Genomic DNA, 20,337 nt, shown 5'->3' on the forward strand with positions numbered 1-20,337 from the left:
AATCACGCCAATGTATAGTATTGTCATATTGGCCACCAACAGGAGTATGCAAGACCTCATTTATTAAAGAGACCTGATGGAGAATGAGAAAAGCTCCAGGGTATGATTAGCTATACCATAACCAGGACAGATGGCAAGGGTACTGCTAGTCCAAATAGAAAGCTCTCCGCTGACTTATTGGGTAGAGGAGTAACTAGAAGCTATCTTGAAACTAATGCAAAATCTGTAATTGGGCCCCCACCTACCATGGTGTTGGTGTCTTCTTACATGGCAGAGGAGCCTCAGAGCTTATAGCTATATCCCTGCTAAATTTCAATAGCTAACAATCCTCCAGTATCGGGAATATCCTTCCAGTAGTTCTGATCTCAATAGACGGTCAGCTTTTTGCATTCCTGGCTTTTATAGATGGGAATGGGTCGGGGGCACCGATCCTATATATCTACATCATTTACTGGAATCCTATGGTCTAAAAAGGGCAGAACAGCAGAAAGGAGGCCAAGAATAAAGGACAAGTATAGATCCAGATCCAGCATTTCATAATAAAAGAAATGGGACGCTAGCTAACAACCACAAGGGCAATGAGGATGGTATATATGGAGGCACTGCGGCTACCACTCATGAGGGCAATGTGGAGACACCGTGGTTAATAATTATGAGGGCAATGTGGCTGGCACATAAAAGGACACTGTGGCTATCACTTATGGGGGCAGTGTGGCCGGATCATATTGGGAGACTGTCTTATATATGGGTGATTATGTGATTTATGACCACTAACCTTATGACCTGCTAGCTTACACAAGTAGACGAGTCAGTTCCTCTGTAGCCTTATTATCTCCATACAAATCAATAAGGGTCATTGGCCTGATTACATTGGTTTTCCAGTAACTAAACCCCCAGTACAGTATATAGAGTGGACAGGGACAGAGAAAACGTTATAAGTTCTGCTATACCAGACGGTAAAACCAGCGATCAGAGAAGGAGCCATGACCTTCTCACCACAAACCATACTGGGGCTTCTCCTTGGTACAATCTTACTCTGCGGCCAGGCAGAAGACAACTGTCCAGGTAAGTGACAGTCACTTCCTTACTGGTGACAGAGGCCTTGAAGAACTGATTCTGCATCTGTAATGTGACTCATGTGTGACAGCTCCAGGACTTCCCTTACACCTCACCTGGTTCTTATCAATGAGGTGGTCACAGGATAAGAAGGTTGTGTCTACATGTGGCTCCATGTATTTCTATGGACCGTAACTGCCTCAGGAAGCTGTTGTGTGAAAATTTGACAATCCTTGCTTTTTACCTCTTAACAGATGTGAAACTGGTGGGAGTTGGGGAATCAGACAAGCCGGCTATTCTAAGAGGGTGTCCGGGGATCCCAGGACATGCAGGACTGCAGGGAACTCCAGGACCTCAGGGACAGAAAGGTAAATACAGTACATGAGCAACCCACTAAAAAAATATATAACTGTCTATTCCTTAATGTTTATATGCTATTGCTTACCATATTCTCTATATTTGGTGTTACAGTATGGTTTCTACATGTAGTAACTAGCTATATGTTAGTCTTAGATTATAGGTTCTGCTGAGCCAGCTCAAGTATTGCAAGTCAGAGCTCGCAGGCAGCAGGAAGAAGAAGAGAGCGTGGCTGAAGCCACATGTAGTGTCAGCCCACAACACCACGATAGCACCTGTCACTACACAGCGTTTTACAGTCACTTCATTACCTTGTTCTTCCCTCTGGACCACCAACACCCTGTTTCCAGAAAGATGCCAGAGAGAGGATAATAAAGTGACAGTAAAACGCTGTGTAGTGACAGGTGCCATTGGGGTGCTGAGGGCTGGCTCTCCATGTGGCTTCATCCACGCTCTCTTCTTCTTTATGCCACCAGCTGCATTTGTATCTCACTCTTGATTTCTGTTACCACAAAGGCACCAAATGCTAACAAAAATGTATAGTATTAGCACATATACATTGGAAAATATACAAACAGGATGGAACACAACACATTACAATACAATATATTCTGCTTATATAACACAAATATCCATATACATGACAAGAATAGCAAGATATCAATAAACATTCCCTCAAAATTACATACCTAGGGGAACTTATGAGGTTCACCACCCTTACTCAATGACCGTGACCTCCTATACTTGTGAAGGCATCCATGTAGAGAGCAGTGATCACTGGGGGACTTATTTACAGTTACACGACTAGTTCTTCTCCATTTATTTAAATAGAGAGAGAGAGAAAGACCAAAGGTTCCCCTTTCTCCCATACACAACATGGCCTGTAAATAACAGTATGTTCAGACAACTTCAATCACATTGGTATGGTCAGTTTTACAGATGAGATGTTAGGTCACATGTCTGACAGCAGAATGGGACTAAACTGTTGTCTGTTTCCAAGGGCAACCAGTAGAATTGTAAAAAAGAAACTTTGTACGGTGGTAAAAAACACAAATAATACATAAGGGTTAAATGTGGTTATAAGTGGAGATATGCCTCTAAAAGGTGACCCGTCCACTTCTGTGTTGATGATTCTTCTCCTACCTCATATTAGATCTTCTACCTCATTAGTCACGGGCAGGGTCGGCTTTAACAAGGGGCAAAAGGGGCAGCTGCCCTGGGCCCAGTTGCTCCTGGGGGGCCCAAGGCAGCTGCCTCTTGAGCCCTGCTAGCCACTGCCCTGGGTGTTTGTCAGCTACACAGGGGGTGCTGCCATGCCATGCCTGCCGGCACTCCAGGCAGCGTACTGTGAGAGCTGTGATTTTCTAGGACCTTAGATGACATCATCCCCATGTGACCAGTAACCTAGCAATATTACTGGTCACATGGCTATGAGGTCATCAAGGTTCTTTCTACCAGGAGTGTTGCTGTAGAAGTTTGCCTTAACTGTGGAGCTTTTTTTGTGAAGATTACATCAGAAAAAGGTGACAGGGGCTGTTATGCTAATATACTGTAAACTACTGTATAGTGGGGTGCTGTATAGTGTGGGGGCTTGTATACTGTGGGGGGTTGTATACTGTGGGTGCTGTATATTGTGGAGTGCTATACTGCTGTATTGTATACTGTGGGGGGCTGTATATTGTGGAGTGCTATACTGCTGTACTGTATAGTGTGGGGGGCTGTATACTGTGGGTGCTGTATATTGTGGAGTGCTATACTGCTGTATTGTATACTGTGGGGGGCTGTATATTGTGGAGTGCTATACTGCTGTACTGTATACTGTGGGGGGATGTATACTGTGGGTGCTGTATATTGTGGAGTGCTATACTGCTGTACTGTATAGTGTGGGGTGCTGTATCGTGTATAGTTTGGGGTGCTGTATATGGTGAGGTGCTATACTGCTCTACTGTGTACTGTGAGGTGTTGTATACTGTGGGCTGCTATACTGCTCTACTATATACTGTGGGGTACTGTATAGTGTGGGGTGCTATACTGTGTGGTGCTGTATACTATAGGGTGCTATACTGCATACTGTGGGTTGCTGTATACTATAGGGTGCTATACTGCGTGGGTGTCACGAGGGTGTCAAGAACCACGCCTGACTCCGTTATACCCGGGGTCAGGAAGTCGCAGCGGTTGGCTGCGCGCTCTATGTAAGATAGGGCTGTTTCCTAATGGTAGCTTTCTGGGTTTGCTTTGCAACCCTTTTGGCTCACTCAGGGATCCATAGCTCCTTCTCCTCAGCTGTTCCTTGTCCAGCACTCCCAACCTCCTTATATTCCCCTCTCACACTTCTCTGGTTGCCAGATATAGAGCTTCCTGCCTGGACATCTATTCTGACCCTCTGGAGCTGTGTTGCTGCGTTCTCTGGTTGTTGGTCCAGAACGCTACCCTCCGGATCCCTGCTGGACCTTTGTGGTCTGCTGTGGTCGCCCACCTGGGTGTATGTGTTTGTCTGTATTGTCTGTCCTCTCCCTGGTGTTTCCCTCTTAGTGTCAGTGGTGCGGACTAGCGATCCCACCGGCCCGTTCACTATCTAGGGCTCATTTTAGGGAAAGCCAGGGTTTAGGCACGTGATCGCCGCACGGGTGAGGAACACGTCTAGGGACGTCAGGGCAGTCAGGTGCCAGCCGCAAGGTGAGTCAGGGGTCACCACCTTTCCCTCTCCCTTGGGCAGGGCTTTCCCTTTTCCCTCCCTGTGCGTGACGCCGGTCATTACAGTGGGGTGCTGGGGTGCACTGTAACGCTAGGGTGAAACGAGCCCTGGTCTCCTTCCTGCAGGGCGGTGCCCACTTCCAGCCTGAGCCCAGCTGCCCAGAGCACTGATCCTGAGCCGCTGGAGTCTCGAGAACTGGAAGTATTTACAGTCATTCACTGTACTCTACCAGATGTGTAGTGTGTTGTGGTGAAGGGCATGATTGCCTGCTAAGGTGTGGGAAGGCGGGATCCAGGGGGCCCAAATAAATTTTTGCCCAGGGTCCAATCAATATTAAAGACGGCCCTGGTCAGGGGAGCTTCATTTTTGCCTTATCACATCTTTTTCTTACAGTCAAATCTCTTTCTAATACGTTCCCTTTGAATCTAGGTGACATGGGAGATCCCGGGAAAAAAGGAAACCTGGGACCAACTGGAGAAAAAGGTAACGTTGCGATACAAGAAATATGTATCTCTCCCGACTCCCTCTTGTCTGTAGAGCTAAGAAATTGACTTCTTGTGGTTCTTTAGGAAGCAAAGGAGAAAACGGCGTCCCATACAGTCCAGTATATGGAGGTAAGAGAAGGTCATTACATCCGTTCTCCAGGTAAGAGGACATATTGGTATCAGCAGCCTGATCAGGGGATGTTATAGACAAAAGCTGCACACAGAATGGTGACCTTCTCTGCTCTGGAAATGTTCCTCCACTGCAGGTGACATGGAAATATCCACATTATATTAATAATCTTGTACTGATCCAGAGCTGCATTCACCAGTTTGCAGGTTTGAGAGCTGAAATCTCCAAGCATCCCCTGGTTATTCAGTGTCTGCAGCTCTGGGGTATAATACAGGATGTAACTCAGGATCAGTACAGGATAAGTAATGTATGTACACAGTGACTTCACCAGCAGAATAGTGAGTGCAGCTCTGGAGTATAATACAGGATGTAACTCAGGATCAGTACAGGATAAGTAATGTACACTGCTCAAAAAAATAAAGGGAACACAAAAATAACACATCCTAGATCTGAATTAATTAAATATTCTTCTGCAATACTTTGTTCTTTACATAGTTGAATGTGCTGACAACAAAATCACACAAAAATAAAAAAATGGAAATCAAATTTTTCAACCCATGGAGGTCTGGATTTGGAGTCACACTCAAAATTAAAGTGGAAAAACACACTACAGGCTGATCCAACTTTGATGTATCCAACTTTGTGTTTTGTTTGTGTGGCCTTCACGTGCCTGTTTGACCTCCCTACAATGCCTGTGCATGCTCCTGATGAGGTGGCGGACGGTCTCCTGAGGGATCTCCTCCCAGACCTGGACTAAAGCATCTGCCAACTCCTGGACAGTCTGTGGTGCAACGTGACGTTGGTGGATAGAGCGAGACATGATGTCCCAGATGTGCTCAATTGGATTCAGGTCTGGGGAACGGGCGGGCCAGTCCATAGCATCAATGCCTTCGTCTTGCAGGAACTGCTGACACACTCCAGCCACATGCGGTCTAGCATTGTCTTGCATTAGGAGGAACCCAGGGCCAACCGCACCAGCATATGGTCTCACAAGGGGTCTGAGGATCTCATCTCGGTACCTAATGGCAGTCAGGCTACCTCTGGCGAGCACATGGAGGGCTGTGCGGCCCTCCAAAGAAATGCCACCCCACACCATTACTGACCCAATGCCAAACCGGTCATGCTGGAGGATGTTGCAGGCAGAAGAACGTTCTCCACGGCGTCTCCAGACTCTGTCACATCTGTCACATGTGCTCAGTGTGAACCTGCTTTCATCTGTGAAGAGCACATGGCGCCAGTGGCAAATTTGCCATCTTGGTGTTCTCTGGCAAATGCCAAACGTCCTGCACGGTGTTGGGCTGTAAGCACAACCCCCACCTGTGGATGTCGGGCCATCATATCACCCTCATGGAGTCTGTTTCTGACCATTTGAGCAGACACATGCACATTTATGGCCTGCTGGAGGTCATTTTGCAGGACTCTGGCAGTGCTCCTCCTGTTCCTCCTTGCACAAAGGCGGAGGTAGCGGTCCTGCTGCTGGGTTGTTGCCCTCCTACGGCCTCCTCCACGTCTCCTGATGTACTGGCCTGTCTCCTGGTAGCGCCTCCATGCTCTGGACACTACGCTGACAGACACAGCAAACCTTCTTGACACAGCTCGCATTGATGTGCCATCCTGGATAAGCTGCACTACCTGAGCCACTTGTGTGGGTTGTAGACTCCGTCTCATGCTACCACTAGAGTGAAAGCACCGCCAGCATTCAAAAGGGACCAAAACATCAGCCAGGAAGCATAGGAACTGAGAAGTGGTCTGTGGTCACCACCTGCAGAACGCCTCCTTTATTGGGGGTGTATTGCTAATTGCCTATAATTTTCACCTGTTGTCTATCCCATTTGCACAACAGCATGTGAAATTGATTGTCACTCAGTGTTGCTTCCTAAGTGGACAGTTTGATTTCACAGAAGTGTGATTGACTTGGAGTTACATTGTGTTGTTTAAGTGTTCCCTTTATTTTTTTGAGCAGTGTATGTACACAGTGACTCCACCAGCAGAATAGTGAGTGCAGCTGTGGAGTATAATACAGGATGTAACTCAGGATCAGTACAGGATAAGTAATGTATGTACACAGTGACTCCACCAGCAGAATAGTGAGTGCAGCTGTGGAGTATAATACAGGATGTAACTCAGGATCAGTACAGGATAAGTAATGTATGTACACAGTGATTCCACCAGCAGAATAGTGAGTGCAGCTCTGGAGTATAATACAGGATGTAACTCAGGATCAGCACAGGATAAGTAATGTATGTACACAGTGATTCCACCAGCAGAATAGTGAGTGCAGCTCTGGAGTATAATACAGGATGTAACTCAGGATCAGCACAGGATAAGTAATGTATGTACACAGTAACTGCACCAGCAGAATAGTGAGTGCAGCTCTGGAGTATAGTACAGGATGTAACTAAGGATCGGTACAGGATCAGTAATGTATGTACACAGTGACCCCAGCAGCAGAATAGTGAGTGCAGCTCTGGAGTATAATACAGGATGTAACTCAGGATCAGTACAGGATCAGTAATGTATGTACACAGTGACCTCAGCAGCAGAATAGTGAGTACAGCTCTGGAGTATAATACAGGGTGCAACTCAGGATAAGTACAGGATAAGTAATGTATGTACACAGTGACTCCACCAGCAGAATAGTGAGTGCAGCTGTGGAGTATAATACAGGATGTAACTCAGGATCAGTACAGGATAAGTAATGTATGTACACAGTGACTCCACCAGCAGAATAGTGAGTGCAGCTGTGGAGTATAATACAGGATGTAACTCAGGATCAGTACAGGATAAGTAATGTATGTACACAGTGATTCCACCAGCAGAATGGTGAGTGCAGCTCTGGAGTATAATACAGGATGTAACTCAGGATCAGCACAGGATAAGTAATGTATGTACACAGTGATTCCACCAGCAGAATAGTGAGTGCAGCTCTGGAGTATAATACAGGATGTAACTCAGGATCAGCACAGGATAAGTAATGTATGTACACAGTAACTGCACCAGCAGAATAGTGAGTGCAGCTCTGGAGTATAGTACAGGATGTAACTAAGGATCGGTACAGGATCAGTAATGTATGTACACAGTGACCCCAGCAGCAGAATAGTGAGTGCAGCTCTGGAGTATAATACAGGATGTAACTCAGGATCAGTACAGGATCAGTAATGTATGTACACAGTGACCTCAGCAGCAGAATAGTGAGTACAGCTCTGGAGTATAATACAGGGTGCAACTCAGGATAAGTACAGGATAAGTAATGTATTTACACAGTGACTCCACCAGCAGAATAATGAGTGCAGCTCTGGAGTATAATATACTATTTATTCTCCATATAGTATCAATAGTATTCATATTGTTTCCTTTTATCCTTTGTCCCCCATGGTGCTCTATAAATATTCAATATGTGCATATTTTTGTTCATGTATTTTGCAGCTGCAAAGAACTGTAAGGAGCTGAGGGATAAAGGCATGGTGCTCAATGGCTGGTACACAATATACCCAGACGGCATGCAGCCTCTGATGGTGCCATGTGACATGACTACGGATGGAGGAGGATGGATAGTAAGTTTACAATAAGGATCGCACCTTCAGACGACTTTATTGATTGTTGTGTATTAATCATTTATAGATTAGTGGCTCTACCAGTACTAAGGAGAACTACGTGGAGTGTTAGAAAGAATGAAAGGACCGTGAGATAAGAAGGAGAAAGAGATAAAGGGGAGAAAGGAAGCACTGGTCTCCATACTAGGTTATGAGGAGGCATCATACCAAAGATCTGGTCTGACCTCCTTGGCTTTTTCATTATTGAGGAATTTATCTCGTGTGGCATCAGTTTCTTAAAGTGGACAGAACAGTTTTACAAGAAATTGTCAAAACTCTGTAAGAGGATCATAAAATGAAAAGGGACATGGATAAGACTGGAAACTATGGACCACAAGTGAGGCCAGAAAAGTCTGACTTCTGGACAGGTCAAACATGTTTTCCAGAGAAGAGGAGTTACATAAATTTTTTTTAAAAATCAAGGTGAGTTAGGTCCAAACTTTGGTAGTAGATACCAGCCCCCGCTGATAATGTTGAAGAGGGACCAGAACCCTGAAACAGCTGTCTACAGTTGGCCATCACTGGGAGGGGCGTTGCTAGAGTCTCAGAAGATCTGGGGCCCAAGCCCCAATGCATATGGCCCAATTCTCTAAGTCGACCGACCGCCCCAAACACTAGCACTGAAGACATTTTCCTGTACTTGCTATATAGCAGCACATACCTCTACCATCCAGAGCCTCCAGGTGACGTCTCCTCTGATGTAGATCGTCTCTGTCATCATCTTCTCCATTTGCTCCGGACAACTTCTCTCAGCCGCTTCTCATCTCTGCAGAGTGTGACACACAGACATCTTGGCTTCCTCACTTTTCTGTACCCCCAAATACTATGCTGAAGAATAATGAGTGCCCCCCCCCCATAGTAACAGTGCTCCTCATAGTCCCACCAATAGTAATTCCCTTCTAGAATGCCCTCATTATTAATACTGCCCCCTACAGTGCCACCAACAGTGATAATGCTCCACAAGAGTGCCCCCATTAGTACAAGAGCTCTCCAGTATTAATAATGCCCTTACAGAGCCCCCAGTAGAAATAAGGCCCCCTATTGTTGCCCCAGTCATAATAAAGCTATCTACTGACCCCTCAGTAGTAATAAGGCCTCCCCCACAGTGCTCTTAATAATAAAATAAAAATAATGCAGATCTATAAGTCCCTCCTATAGAGCCCCCAGTAATAATAAGAACGCCTAATGCCCCCTGGATTTAAAATGCCCCCACAGTGCCCCCAGTATTTATATTGCCCCCTACTGTTATAATGCTCACTCTGAAGTGCCCCAGTATTTATAATACCCCCTACTGTTATAATGCTCCCCCTGAAGTGCCCCCAGTATTTATAGTGCCCCTTGTAGTTATATTTCTCTGTTTACTGTCCTCAAAAATTATAATTCCTCAGCCCCTCCAAAATACAGTCCCATGTAAATAACATCACACCATGTAAATCAGCATGGAATACACGTGACATTTTTCAGCGCAAAAAAACTTTGTTCACTTCAATGCAAAGCTGAATTTGCAGCTTGTTTTTTTTTTAAACAGATTTGATGCTGATCTGCACCAAAAAAGTGCAAAAAATTCTCATTGAAATGAATGGGAGGCTGTTCTGAGGAGTTTTTAAAGCTGATTTTGAGGCAGAAACGCTCCATAAACATCTCCGAAAAACTCTGTGTGAACTGGCCCTAACTTTGATCCAATCAAGGGCCTTCCTCGCTCTTCTTTTTCTGACTCACAATAACCAGACTAAGCTAGGGGCAGATCCAGGATCCACATTCAAACCTCCTGTAAAGGCTGTGTCACAGTAGGTTAACTCTGTCACTTCCATGCATAACATACTGCAATCCTCAACCTGAGGGGCACACCCTGATGTTGGGGCTCCTGCCTGATGGTAGTTGAGGTGCCCTTGATGTTGTAGTAGGTTTGGTGTGGGTGCAAGGCAGAAGGTGTAGAGTGCCATATCCGGCGGAGGGTGCAGGAGTCAGTAACCAAACCAGATGTCGATATCAAACATCTTCCTTTTGCTGAAGTTCAGAATGGGAGTTGTAGTACTATCCAACAGTAACAAAACACAGTTCCAACAATTCACAGTGCAAGTCTCCCTAGATGGTTTTGCATGGATTGAACAAGGATAGGAATGATAGTACTCTATGCTCTCTATCTTCTCAAAGCCTCTGTCTGCAGGATCTATGGCTGGTAATATTACTTTTAAGATGGCTGTAATTTGCAACTGAGGGGTTGTGATATGACTGGCCAGGTGTGAAGGGTGTCTTAGCAGTATTCCCCTCACCAGTGGCGTAGTGTGGGTTGCCACCACCCGGGGCAAGCCAAGTATTGTGCCCCCCCCCAACCTATGGACACACCCCTTTTTACAGATAATGCCGTAGATGGCACCTGCAGTCCTATGTAACACCACAGATAACACAGTATTAACTCTCTGAGTACAGATAATGTAGTAGATTGGTGAGGTCTTTCACTTAGTAGAAAATCTTCAGGTTCGGTTATTCTCTGTAAGTGCCGGTTCACATGACTAATTTTGAAATATGCTTAAAAAAAATCAGCATGGAATACACGTGACATTTTTCAGCGCGAGAAAAATTTGTTCACTTCAATGCAAAGCTGAATTTTCAGCTTGAGGTTTTTGAAACAGATTTGACGCTGATCTGCACCAAAAAACGTGCAAAAAATGGGAGATTAAGCGCTGATTCTGCCCCAAGATAGGACATGCGGCTTCTCTTTTACGCGTGTAAAAAAATAAGCAAGTGCTGCTTCTCATTGAAATGAATGGGAGGCTGTTCTGAGGAGTTTTTGAAGCTGCTTTAGAGGCAGAAACGCTCCAAAAACATCACCAAAAAACTCTGTGTGAACTGGTCCTAACTTTGATCCAATCAAGGGCCTTCCTCGCTCTTCTTTTTTTGACTCACAATAACCAGACTAAGCTAGGGGCAGATCCAGGATCCACACTCAAACCTCCTCTAAAGGCTGTGTCACAGTAGGTTAACTCTGTCACTTCCATGCATACCCATACTGGGTATACATTGTATTAAATCACAATAAATGGTATTTAATAGTATGACAGACATTAAACAAAAAACAATTTGCAATTACCCAGCTCTGGGTTTCTGCACCAGCAGTGACAGAATATGTGGAAATTACAGTATGAGGATAAGGGTACTTTCACACTAGCGTTATTCTTTACCGGTATTGAAATCCGGTAAAGGGTCTCAATACCGGAAAAAAAACGCATCAGTTTTGTCCTAATGCATTCTGAATGGAAGCATCAGGATGTCTTCAGTTCCGCCCCTTGTACAGTATTTGACTGGACAAAATACTGCACAGTGTTTTTTCCGGACAAAATCCTGGAACAATACCGCACTTGTCGATCCGGCATTAATTTCCATAGAGATGTATTAATGCCAGATCCGGTACAAAGTTGTCCGGACATTGCCGCATCACCAGATCCGGTTTTCCGGTCTGTGCATGTGCCGGGCGTTTGATCTTTAAAAAATTTAAATACCGGATCACTTATTACGGATGAGACGGATCCAGTATTTCACCGGATCTGTCTAACGGAAAAATTCCGTTTGTACACGGCTTGCCGGATTCGGTAGGCAGTTCTGTTGCCGAAACTGCCTGCTGATATCAAAAAACGCTACTGTAAAAGTACCCTAAGACTAGTAAATTCACCTTTCCTTCCAGGTGTTTCAGAGACGTGTGGACGGTTTGGTAGACTTTTACCAAGACTGGGAGACCTACAGAAGAGGATTTGGTAGTCAACTGAGTGAATTCTGGTTGGGCAACGAGAATATTCACCGACTTACATCCAAAGGTAATGATCAAGTCCTGGTCGTCGTATCAGTGGTGGAGTCATTATTGTCTCCCTGGATTACAGATATTCTTAGCCTAATAAATGTCCCCGATGATGATGATGTTGGTGGCTTCTCGAACTTACACTGATCTAGGGCATAACATGGGTTTGTTGCTGCCTTCGCCCATTTTTGCTGCCAAGCTGAAATATGTCAGACAATCTGGTTGGTAGAGAAACAATAGCTATCCACAACCCTAGCAACTCATAGCAGAATAATAGCCAAATATAAAAAAAAGTCTTCTAAAGATAAATCTGGGTGCCAAATCCCCCAAAATGCTGACTCTTGATGAACCCCATCCTTATCTGATATTTCGTCTTATAGGTAAATTTCAGCTCCGTGTGGATTTAGAAGATTTTGAAAATAATCGAACCTACGCCACATACAAAGACTTCAGTATTAATGGAGAAGAAGACTTCTACAGGCTGAGCTTTAGTGGTTTCATTAAAGGAACTGCAGGTAAGAGGATCTGATTCTCATCTATCTGACACCTTAGTATTATCTACCATAGTCACAACGCAAAAAACATGGTAAAAAAGGGCATCTATCAGCATGATCAACCCGAATAAACCAGGCACATTGTAGGGTTAATCATACTAAGAAAAATGTTATCAATAGGGTTAAAACTTGCCAAGATATATTTATTTTTATATTTATGTAAATTACCTATTTGGAGCACCAAGAGGCTGGCCATAGTGCTCGGAGCACTACTAGAGCAACACCCTTGTGCTGTCTGTACTCCCTCTCTCCCATTCGATTGACAGGGATGTCTTACACCAGCTCCGAGGCTCAGTGCTTGCGCAGTGAATCATATGCTGCTTGATAAACTTTGTAAGCATCAAACGATCCATTGTGCAGGCGTCGAGTAGGCGAAGTGACCCATCACCTGCGCATTGGATCTGATGAACGCTGCTTATTGGATACACTGCGCACCCACCAAGCCACTTAACCTTCCCCGGTGGAGCTAGACACCTCTGTCAAACAAAGGGCAGCAGTGACTACAGAGAACACAGGGGCATTGCGCTAATAGTGCTCCTGGTGCTATGGCCAGCCCCTTGGTGCCCCCAAATAGGTAATTTTCATAAATATAACAATTCATATATTTTGGCAATTTTTAACCCTATAGAGAAAAGGAACATATTGTTTTACTCAGCATGATCAACTCTACCAGGCAATGTGCCTGGTTTATCAGGGTTGATCATGCGGACAGATGCCAGAAATATAGAAATAGAAAGTATTTAAGGATTAAATAAGAAGAGCGTCTGGAGGGAAAGAATATTTCATATCATGGAAAACATGTTTTAATTGTTTTGTTGCTTTCCTTTGGTTTTCCTTAGGAGATTCACTAGGATTACACAGGAACGAAGCCTTCTCCACCAAAGATAGGCAGAACGACAAGGCTCAAAAAGAGTGGACACCCTGTGCCGAATATTATAAAGGAGCCTGGTGGTTTGTAGCCTGCCGTAGCTCCCACCTGAATGGGGAATACCTGAAGGGTGAACACTCAAAAGAATCCGGTGGGGTCATCTGGAACACTTTCAGAGGCAGCATGTACTCCCTAAAGTCTTCAGAAATGAAGTTTCGCCCTGTTATTAAATAGACTGGCCATTGAAAAGTGCGGATCAGAGACCATGTCGTTATTATAGACAGAGGTCCTCTATGCAAGGACTGTCAGTGTTGTAGACCCTGAGACCTCTTTGGGACCAGCTCAAATTGTCCTCATCCTCCTTCTTAAGCAGCGTGATCTCCTAACATAGTCTCATCTCCAACAAGTTATTACATTATTACAGGGGGCAATCACGTCAGACATCTACTCTCCCGAAGTCGGTCAAAGGAATAGTGAAGCCTTTTCCTATCTTCTCTGTGTGTCCCTCTCTCCTCAGTCAGGTTGATGGACTCATTAGACCCTGCATGTGAGCAGATGAATGAGAATAAATTATATGATTCTCTGTTTGGTTCAATGTTCTATCAAACATATGCAAACCATGGAGGGAATTTATTATTATTTAGGGAATGTGTACATTTTTTCAATTCTACCCCACTTTTGCAAAAAGGACAGGGCTTAAAGGATTTATGCCATGATTGATGTAAAAAATGAAAATCAGACCTCATATAGTCCATGACAATAACAAAGCTAGAACCAGCCCTGCACCTCACATGGATCCAGAGATCTCTACATTCATTGCTACAATTGCTCTGCTAGATTATCTTCAGCCTGGCAGCTCACAGGGCGTATCCTTCCTGCTGCAGCTCTTTCCCTATAACTGACAGAGCTTCTAACAGAACATACCGCTAGTGGCAGTTGAAGATTTAAACTGAACGTGTGCGACCAGCTCGGTGAGATGGACAGAAAATAAGGAAGAGAACAAACAGCAGGTGGCGCCAGAGCTATACAGATGCATTTCATTGAATAGCTCACTGGCTAGACTACATTTTTAATTGCATTCAATTACAAAAGTATTCCGATCCAGGTCCTGGTTTGAAAAATGGTGACTATGCTTTGTGACACAACCACTTGAAAGGGGTATTCCCATCTCCCTGTTTAATGTTTTTTACACTCTTTCTTTGAGGTCCTCATTTTCCATCTTGTCTACTTTAGTTGGAGGGGCCAAGCCTATCCAATAGGTGACAAGCATGTGCGCTCCTGAGAAGACTATAAGAAGAGGGTATGCGAATGAGCTGTTGGCAAGCTCTGCCTCTAATGCCACCAGATGTAAGGCAGCTATCCTATAAGTCAGGGATCTGCAATCTTCGGCACTCCAGCTGCTGGGAAACTACAACTCCAGGGATCTCAAGTCTCCCGGAGGTTCAGGGAGTCTCCCGCTATTAGATAGCGGCTCCCTGACGCCCGCATGTGAAACAATATATCCCGGAAAGGTTTACTGATATCAGAGCAGAGAGAGAAGAGAAGTGACAGGACACAGAGTTTACATTACAGGTTGAATTAACCCTTTAGGGTCAAATTGGCTTCTCAAGGAGATATATATGTTAAAGGCATCCCTTCCTCTGTCTCATTCAGTAGCTATAGAACTATTGAGAGAGACGTATTTTTTTTAAATACATTTACACATTTAACCCTCCATTTTAATTATATTATTTACCCCAGTGTTAAATTCACCCCCCCTGGATGCTTGTTTTTTCCCTACGGTGGGGTAGATAATTACACACAGGGTTTTAAAGAATAAACTTCCTGACTCAGACCAAGAGCTGACTCAGCGAGTCAGCAAGTGAAAGGAAGCATCCGCGCATGCGCATTGCGCAACCTAAGCTTCGGTTCACTTGCTTCTTGTCAGCTCAGCGAGTGAACCGAAGATTCGATTCATGAATCGGTTCATTTGAATGAACTGATTGAAATGAACCGATTTATGTGAAAGATCTGAACTTCCCATCTCTAGTTTACTCGCAGTAAACCTTTCCGGCAACCTGTAGCAGCGTCCCCTTCTCGGCGCGTGCGCACAGTGCAAGAAGAAGCCGATGCCAGAAGTGTGCAACGGCGCATCAGGCTGAGCCTGTGTGCATGCGCGGGATCTCAAAGCGGGAGGAGGGGGAGGGAGGGAGAGGCGGCACTGAGGAGTAGAAGGCGGCGCTGGGCACGAACGGCGATGCGTGCGGCCGGGCACCATGCATCCACAGATCTCCCCTGCTTGGGCACCTTAATTTAATGATTGACAGGTTAGTAAAACCTGTTTTTCGGCAGAATAAAGCCACAAATAGCTTTTATAAGGCCACCTTAGAAATCAGAATGCTGCCCTGGACATGAGCATATGTTTAGCTTACAGGGCTTATAGGTGGTGACAGAATCACTTTATTCATATACATAAATATGATAATTTGGGGCAGGGTAATGAGCCCAGTCCTCCACACCATAGAGCAAAGTGTGGGGCCCGGCGCCCCGGCAGCATGTGTGACAGTTTACTTTCAAGTTAGCTAAATATGATCAATTCACAGCAGCAGGCCCTCTCGCTAATGTGATCTTAATCTTACTGTCTCCTGATGTGTCTGGGATTCAAACCCACAACCTTCATGTATCAGAGGCAAAGCATTTACCCACACACCCACACATTGCAACTGATTGAAAAAATATGAGACTTCTACTGTTGTAGCTGGCTAAGTGTACATCTATACACGACAGCTGCCCCAACACACCCAGCACTGCTATATCTCTATATATGATAGCTGCCCCAGCACACCCAGCTCTGCTACATCTAATACACATGACCGCTGCACCAGCACACTCAGCTTTACTATATCTCTATATATCTATCTACTGTATAGCAATACTTAGAGATATATAGATGTAGAAGAGCTGGGTGTGCTGGGGCAGCTGTCATATATAGAGATATAGTAGAGCTGAGTGTGCTGGTGCAGCTGTCATGTGTATTAGATGTAGCAGAGCTGGGTGTGCTGGGGCAGCTATCATATATAGAGATATAGCAGAGCTGAGTGTGCTGGGACAGCTGTCATATAGAGATATAGCAGTGCTGGGTGTGTTGGGGCAGCTGTCATGTGTATAGATGTACACTTAGACAGCTATAACAGTAGAAGTCTCATACTTTTTCAGTCATTGGCAAGGCAGCTCTTATGGTTGTGTGGATAAGTGCTTTGCCTTTGATACAGAAGGTCGTGGGTTCGAATCCTGACATGGAGGTAAGTAGAAGTGTTTATTTATTTTTTTAATACCCAACTGTTACTGCCATGGGGGGAGCGGGAGGCACTTGATACTGGCACATGGGGGAGGGGGGTTGGCACCTGATACTTGCCCTTCAAACTTTGTCCTTCAAACTCATTACATCAAATGTTGCACCTGAATCCAGCTGACAAGGTTGGATTATATTATTTAAATTGAGGTTTACAAATCATTCCTTGCCTTTTGTGTTTACAGCACCAATGCATTCTGAGGAGTAAAGCATGTCAGTGCTAAACAGTTGTGCGTCCTCAGAATCAGGCACTTGCTGAATTGTGTGTAGCTTCCTTACTTTCATGTCACGGGAGAGACACACCCTTGCAAAGTGATTTGGCTTACCGCATGCAGTACAGAATTTCCCACTTTTCTTTCACACGTAAATGCAAACTGCCACAATACGTGCATGATGCAGGCTTCTCCTTTAACCCTGTGGCGAGGCAGTAGTCATCAAACTCAGTTTTGAAGGTGTCCCAGTTATCACAAACGTTGCCGCTTACCCTCATCGGCTCAAGCAGCGGAATGCTGTTAGCCGCCATGATGCTGCTATTGCATTGCGTCAAATGTTCAAATCCACGGACAGGAGACACGATCACGCTGCAAGGCAAATGTGCAGAAGCAGCGCAGATCCAGATACTTCTGACACCATGTTTCATGTGATGTAAATAAACACAGCACGCAGGATTACTGCACAGGAGCCATGTTGGTAACATAACATAAAGACAGGAGCAACTGCTACAAACGAAAAACAGGAAACCGGAAGTGGTGCACCAACATAGCATCCATAACAAGAGAAGCGGCAAATTTACTAAAAGGCCAGATGTCACCGCCAGCTCTGTGAGAAGATCTGGCAGACGTTATTCTCTACCTCTTGCATGATGTTCTTTGTTTTGGTTTCACTTTCTCATCTCCTTTCCTTCTCCCAGCTGTCACCTATTTGCACTGATTGTCTCCCTTTATATTCCCTCCCATACTGCCTCACTTTGCGGTTTATACTTCTTCCTGGGCTGTGTTCACTGCTGGAGGCTGCTTCTCCTGATTCCTCAGATAAGTCTGTTTCCTTTATTTGTGTTTCTTGCTGGCTTGATTGTAGGTGGCCCTGACTCCGTCCGTATTAAGTGCAGGGAGCCGGTGGTCGTGTCCCCTCACTATTATAGGGTTTTCAGGTGTCACATAGTATAAGGTACGAGGGCATGCAATCGTCTACCATAAAGATCTTTGCATGGGCATAGCGGTCAGGGAGAGCTCTAGGGGTTTTATAGGGCTCACCCATATGCTCCTTAGTTTGGGATCAAGCCAGTCGGATGTTTATTTATAAGTCCCAGCTTTCTGCAACACCATCCGTGACACCAGAATCCTTGCCGCGTCTTACTTCTAGCAAATGTAACAGTAATATACACTCACCTAAAGAATTATTAGGGGGTCCAGTGTTGGACCCCCTTTTGCCTTCAGAACGGCCTTAATTCTACGTGGCATTGATTCCACAAGGTGCTGATAGCATTCTTTAGAAATGTTGGCCCATATTGATAGGATAGCATCTTGCAGTTGATGGAGATTTGAGGGATGCACATCCAGGGCACGAAGCTCCCGTTCCAACACATCCCAAAGATGCTCTATTGGGTTGAGATCTGGTGACTGTGGGGCCATTTTAGTACAGTGAACTCATTGTCATGTTCAAGAAACCAATTTGAAATGATTGGAGCTTTGTGACATGGTGCATTATCCTGCTGGAAGTAGCCATCAGAGGATGGGTACATGGTGGTCATGAAGGGATGGAAATGGTCAAAAACAATGCTCAGGTAGCCCGTGGCATTTAAACAATGCCCAATTGGCACTAAGGGGCGTAAAGTGTGCCCAGAAAACATCCCCCACACCATTACACCACCACCACCAGCCGGTGGATACATGTTCTTATTCTGTTTACGCCAAATTCGGACTCTACCATTTGAATGTCTCAACAGAAATCGAGACTCATCAGACCAGGCAACATTTTTCCAGTCTTCAACAGGCCAATTTTGGGGAGCTTATGCAAATTGTAGCCTCTTTTTCCTATTTGTAGTGGAGATGAGTGGTACCCGGTGGGGTCTTCTGCTGTTGTAGCCCATCTGCCTCAAGGTTGTGCGTGTTGTGGCTTCACAAATGCTTTGCTGCAGACCTCGGTTGTAACGAGTGGTTATTTCAATCAACGTTGCTCTTCTATCAGCTTGAATCAGTCGGCCCATTCTCCTCTGACCTCTAGCATCCACAAGGCATTTTTGCCCACAGGACTGCCGCATACTGGATGTTTTCCCCTTTTCGCACCATTCTTTGTAAACCCTAGAAATGGTTGTGCGTGAAAATCCCAGTAACTGAGCAGATTGTGAAATACTCAGACCGGCCCGTCTGGCACCAACAACCATGCCACGCTCAAAATTGCTGAAATCACCTTTCTTTCCCATTCTGACATTCAGTTTGGAGTTCAGGAGATTGTCTTGACCAGGAGCACCCCCCTAAATGCATTGAAGCAACTGCCATGTGATTGGTTGACTAGATAATTGCATTAATGAGAAATAGAACAGGTGTTCCTAATAATTCTTTAGGTGAGTGTATGTCACCTGGTTAATAAGTAACACTCCAGAGAGTCCCCTCACATGTATCACTGGTGTAAAGAGCAGCTTCATCAGGGGTGGGAAAGAACCATGTTTGTCACCTGCCAGAGAATCACGCCAATGTATAGTATTGTTATATTGGCCACCAACAGGAATATGCAAGACCTCATTTATTAAAGAGACCTGATGGAGAATGAGATAAGCTCCAGGGTATGATTAGCTATACCATAACCAGGACAGATGGCAAGGGTACTGCTAGTCCAAATAGAAAGCTCTCCGCTGACTTATTGGGTAGAGGAGTAACTAGAAGCTATCTTGAAACTAATGCAAAATCTGTAATTGGGCCCCCACCTACCGTGGTGTTGGTGTCTTCTTACATGGCAGAGGAGCCTCAGAGCTTATAGCTATATCCCTGCTAAATTTCAATAGCTAACAATCCTCCAGTATCGGGAATATCCTTCCAGTAGTTCTGATCTCAATAGACGGTCAGCTTTTTGCATTCCTGGCTTTTATAGATGGGAATGGGTCGGGGGCACCGATCCTATATATCTACATCATTTACTGGAATCCTATGGTCTAAAAAGGGCAGAACAGCAGAAAGGAGGCCAAGAATAAAGGACAAGTATAGATCCAGATCCAGCATTTCATAATAAAAGAAATGGGATGCTAGCTAACAACCACAAGGGCAATAAGGATGGTATATATGGAGGCACTGCGGCTACCACTCATGAGGGCAATGTGGAGACACCGTGGTTAATAATTATGAGGGCAATGTGGCTGGCACATAAAAGGACACTGTGGCTATCACTTATGGGGGCAGTGTGGCCGGATCATATTGGGAGACTGTCTTATATATGGGTGATTATGTGATTTATGACCACTAACCTTATGACCTGCTAGCTT

The 20,337-nt window shown here is 44.9% G+C and overlaps 1 protein-coding gene across 1 annotated transcript; it reads left to right on the top strand.

The window, feature by feature from the left end:
• The first annotated feature begins 983 nt into the window (after nt 1-983).
• Nucleotides 984-13,770, top strand: LOC120977583 (ficolin-1-B-like). Its single transcript, XM_040405579.1, has 8 exons — nt 984-1,065; nt 1,311-1,424; nt 4,538-4,591; nt 4,678-4,722; nt 8,150-8,277; nt 11,999-12,128; nt 12,490-12,624; nt 13,503-13,770. Exons 1-8 carry the CDS (start codon nt 984-986, stop codon nt 13,763-13,765), a joined length of 951 nt encoding a protein of 316 aa, XP_040261513.1. The 3' UTR covers nt 13,766-13,770.
• The last annotated feature ends 6,567 nt before the right edge of the window (nt 13,771-20,337 follow it).

The sequence above is a fragment of the Bufo bufo genome, chromosome 8, assembly GCF_905171765.1.
Source record: "Bufo bufo chromosome 8, aBufBuf1.1, whole genome shotgun sequence".
NCBI classification, from domain to species: domain Eukaryota; kingdom Metazoa; phylum Chordata; class Amphibia; order Anura; family Bufonidae; genus Bufo; species Bufo bufo.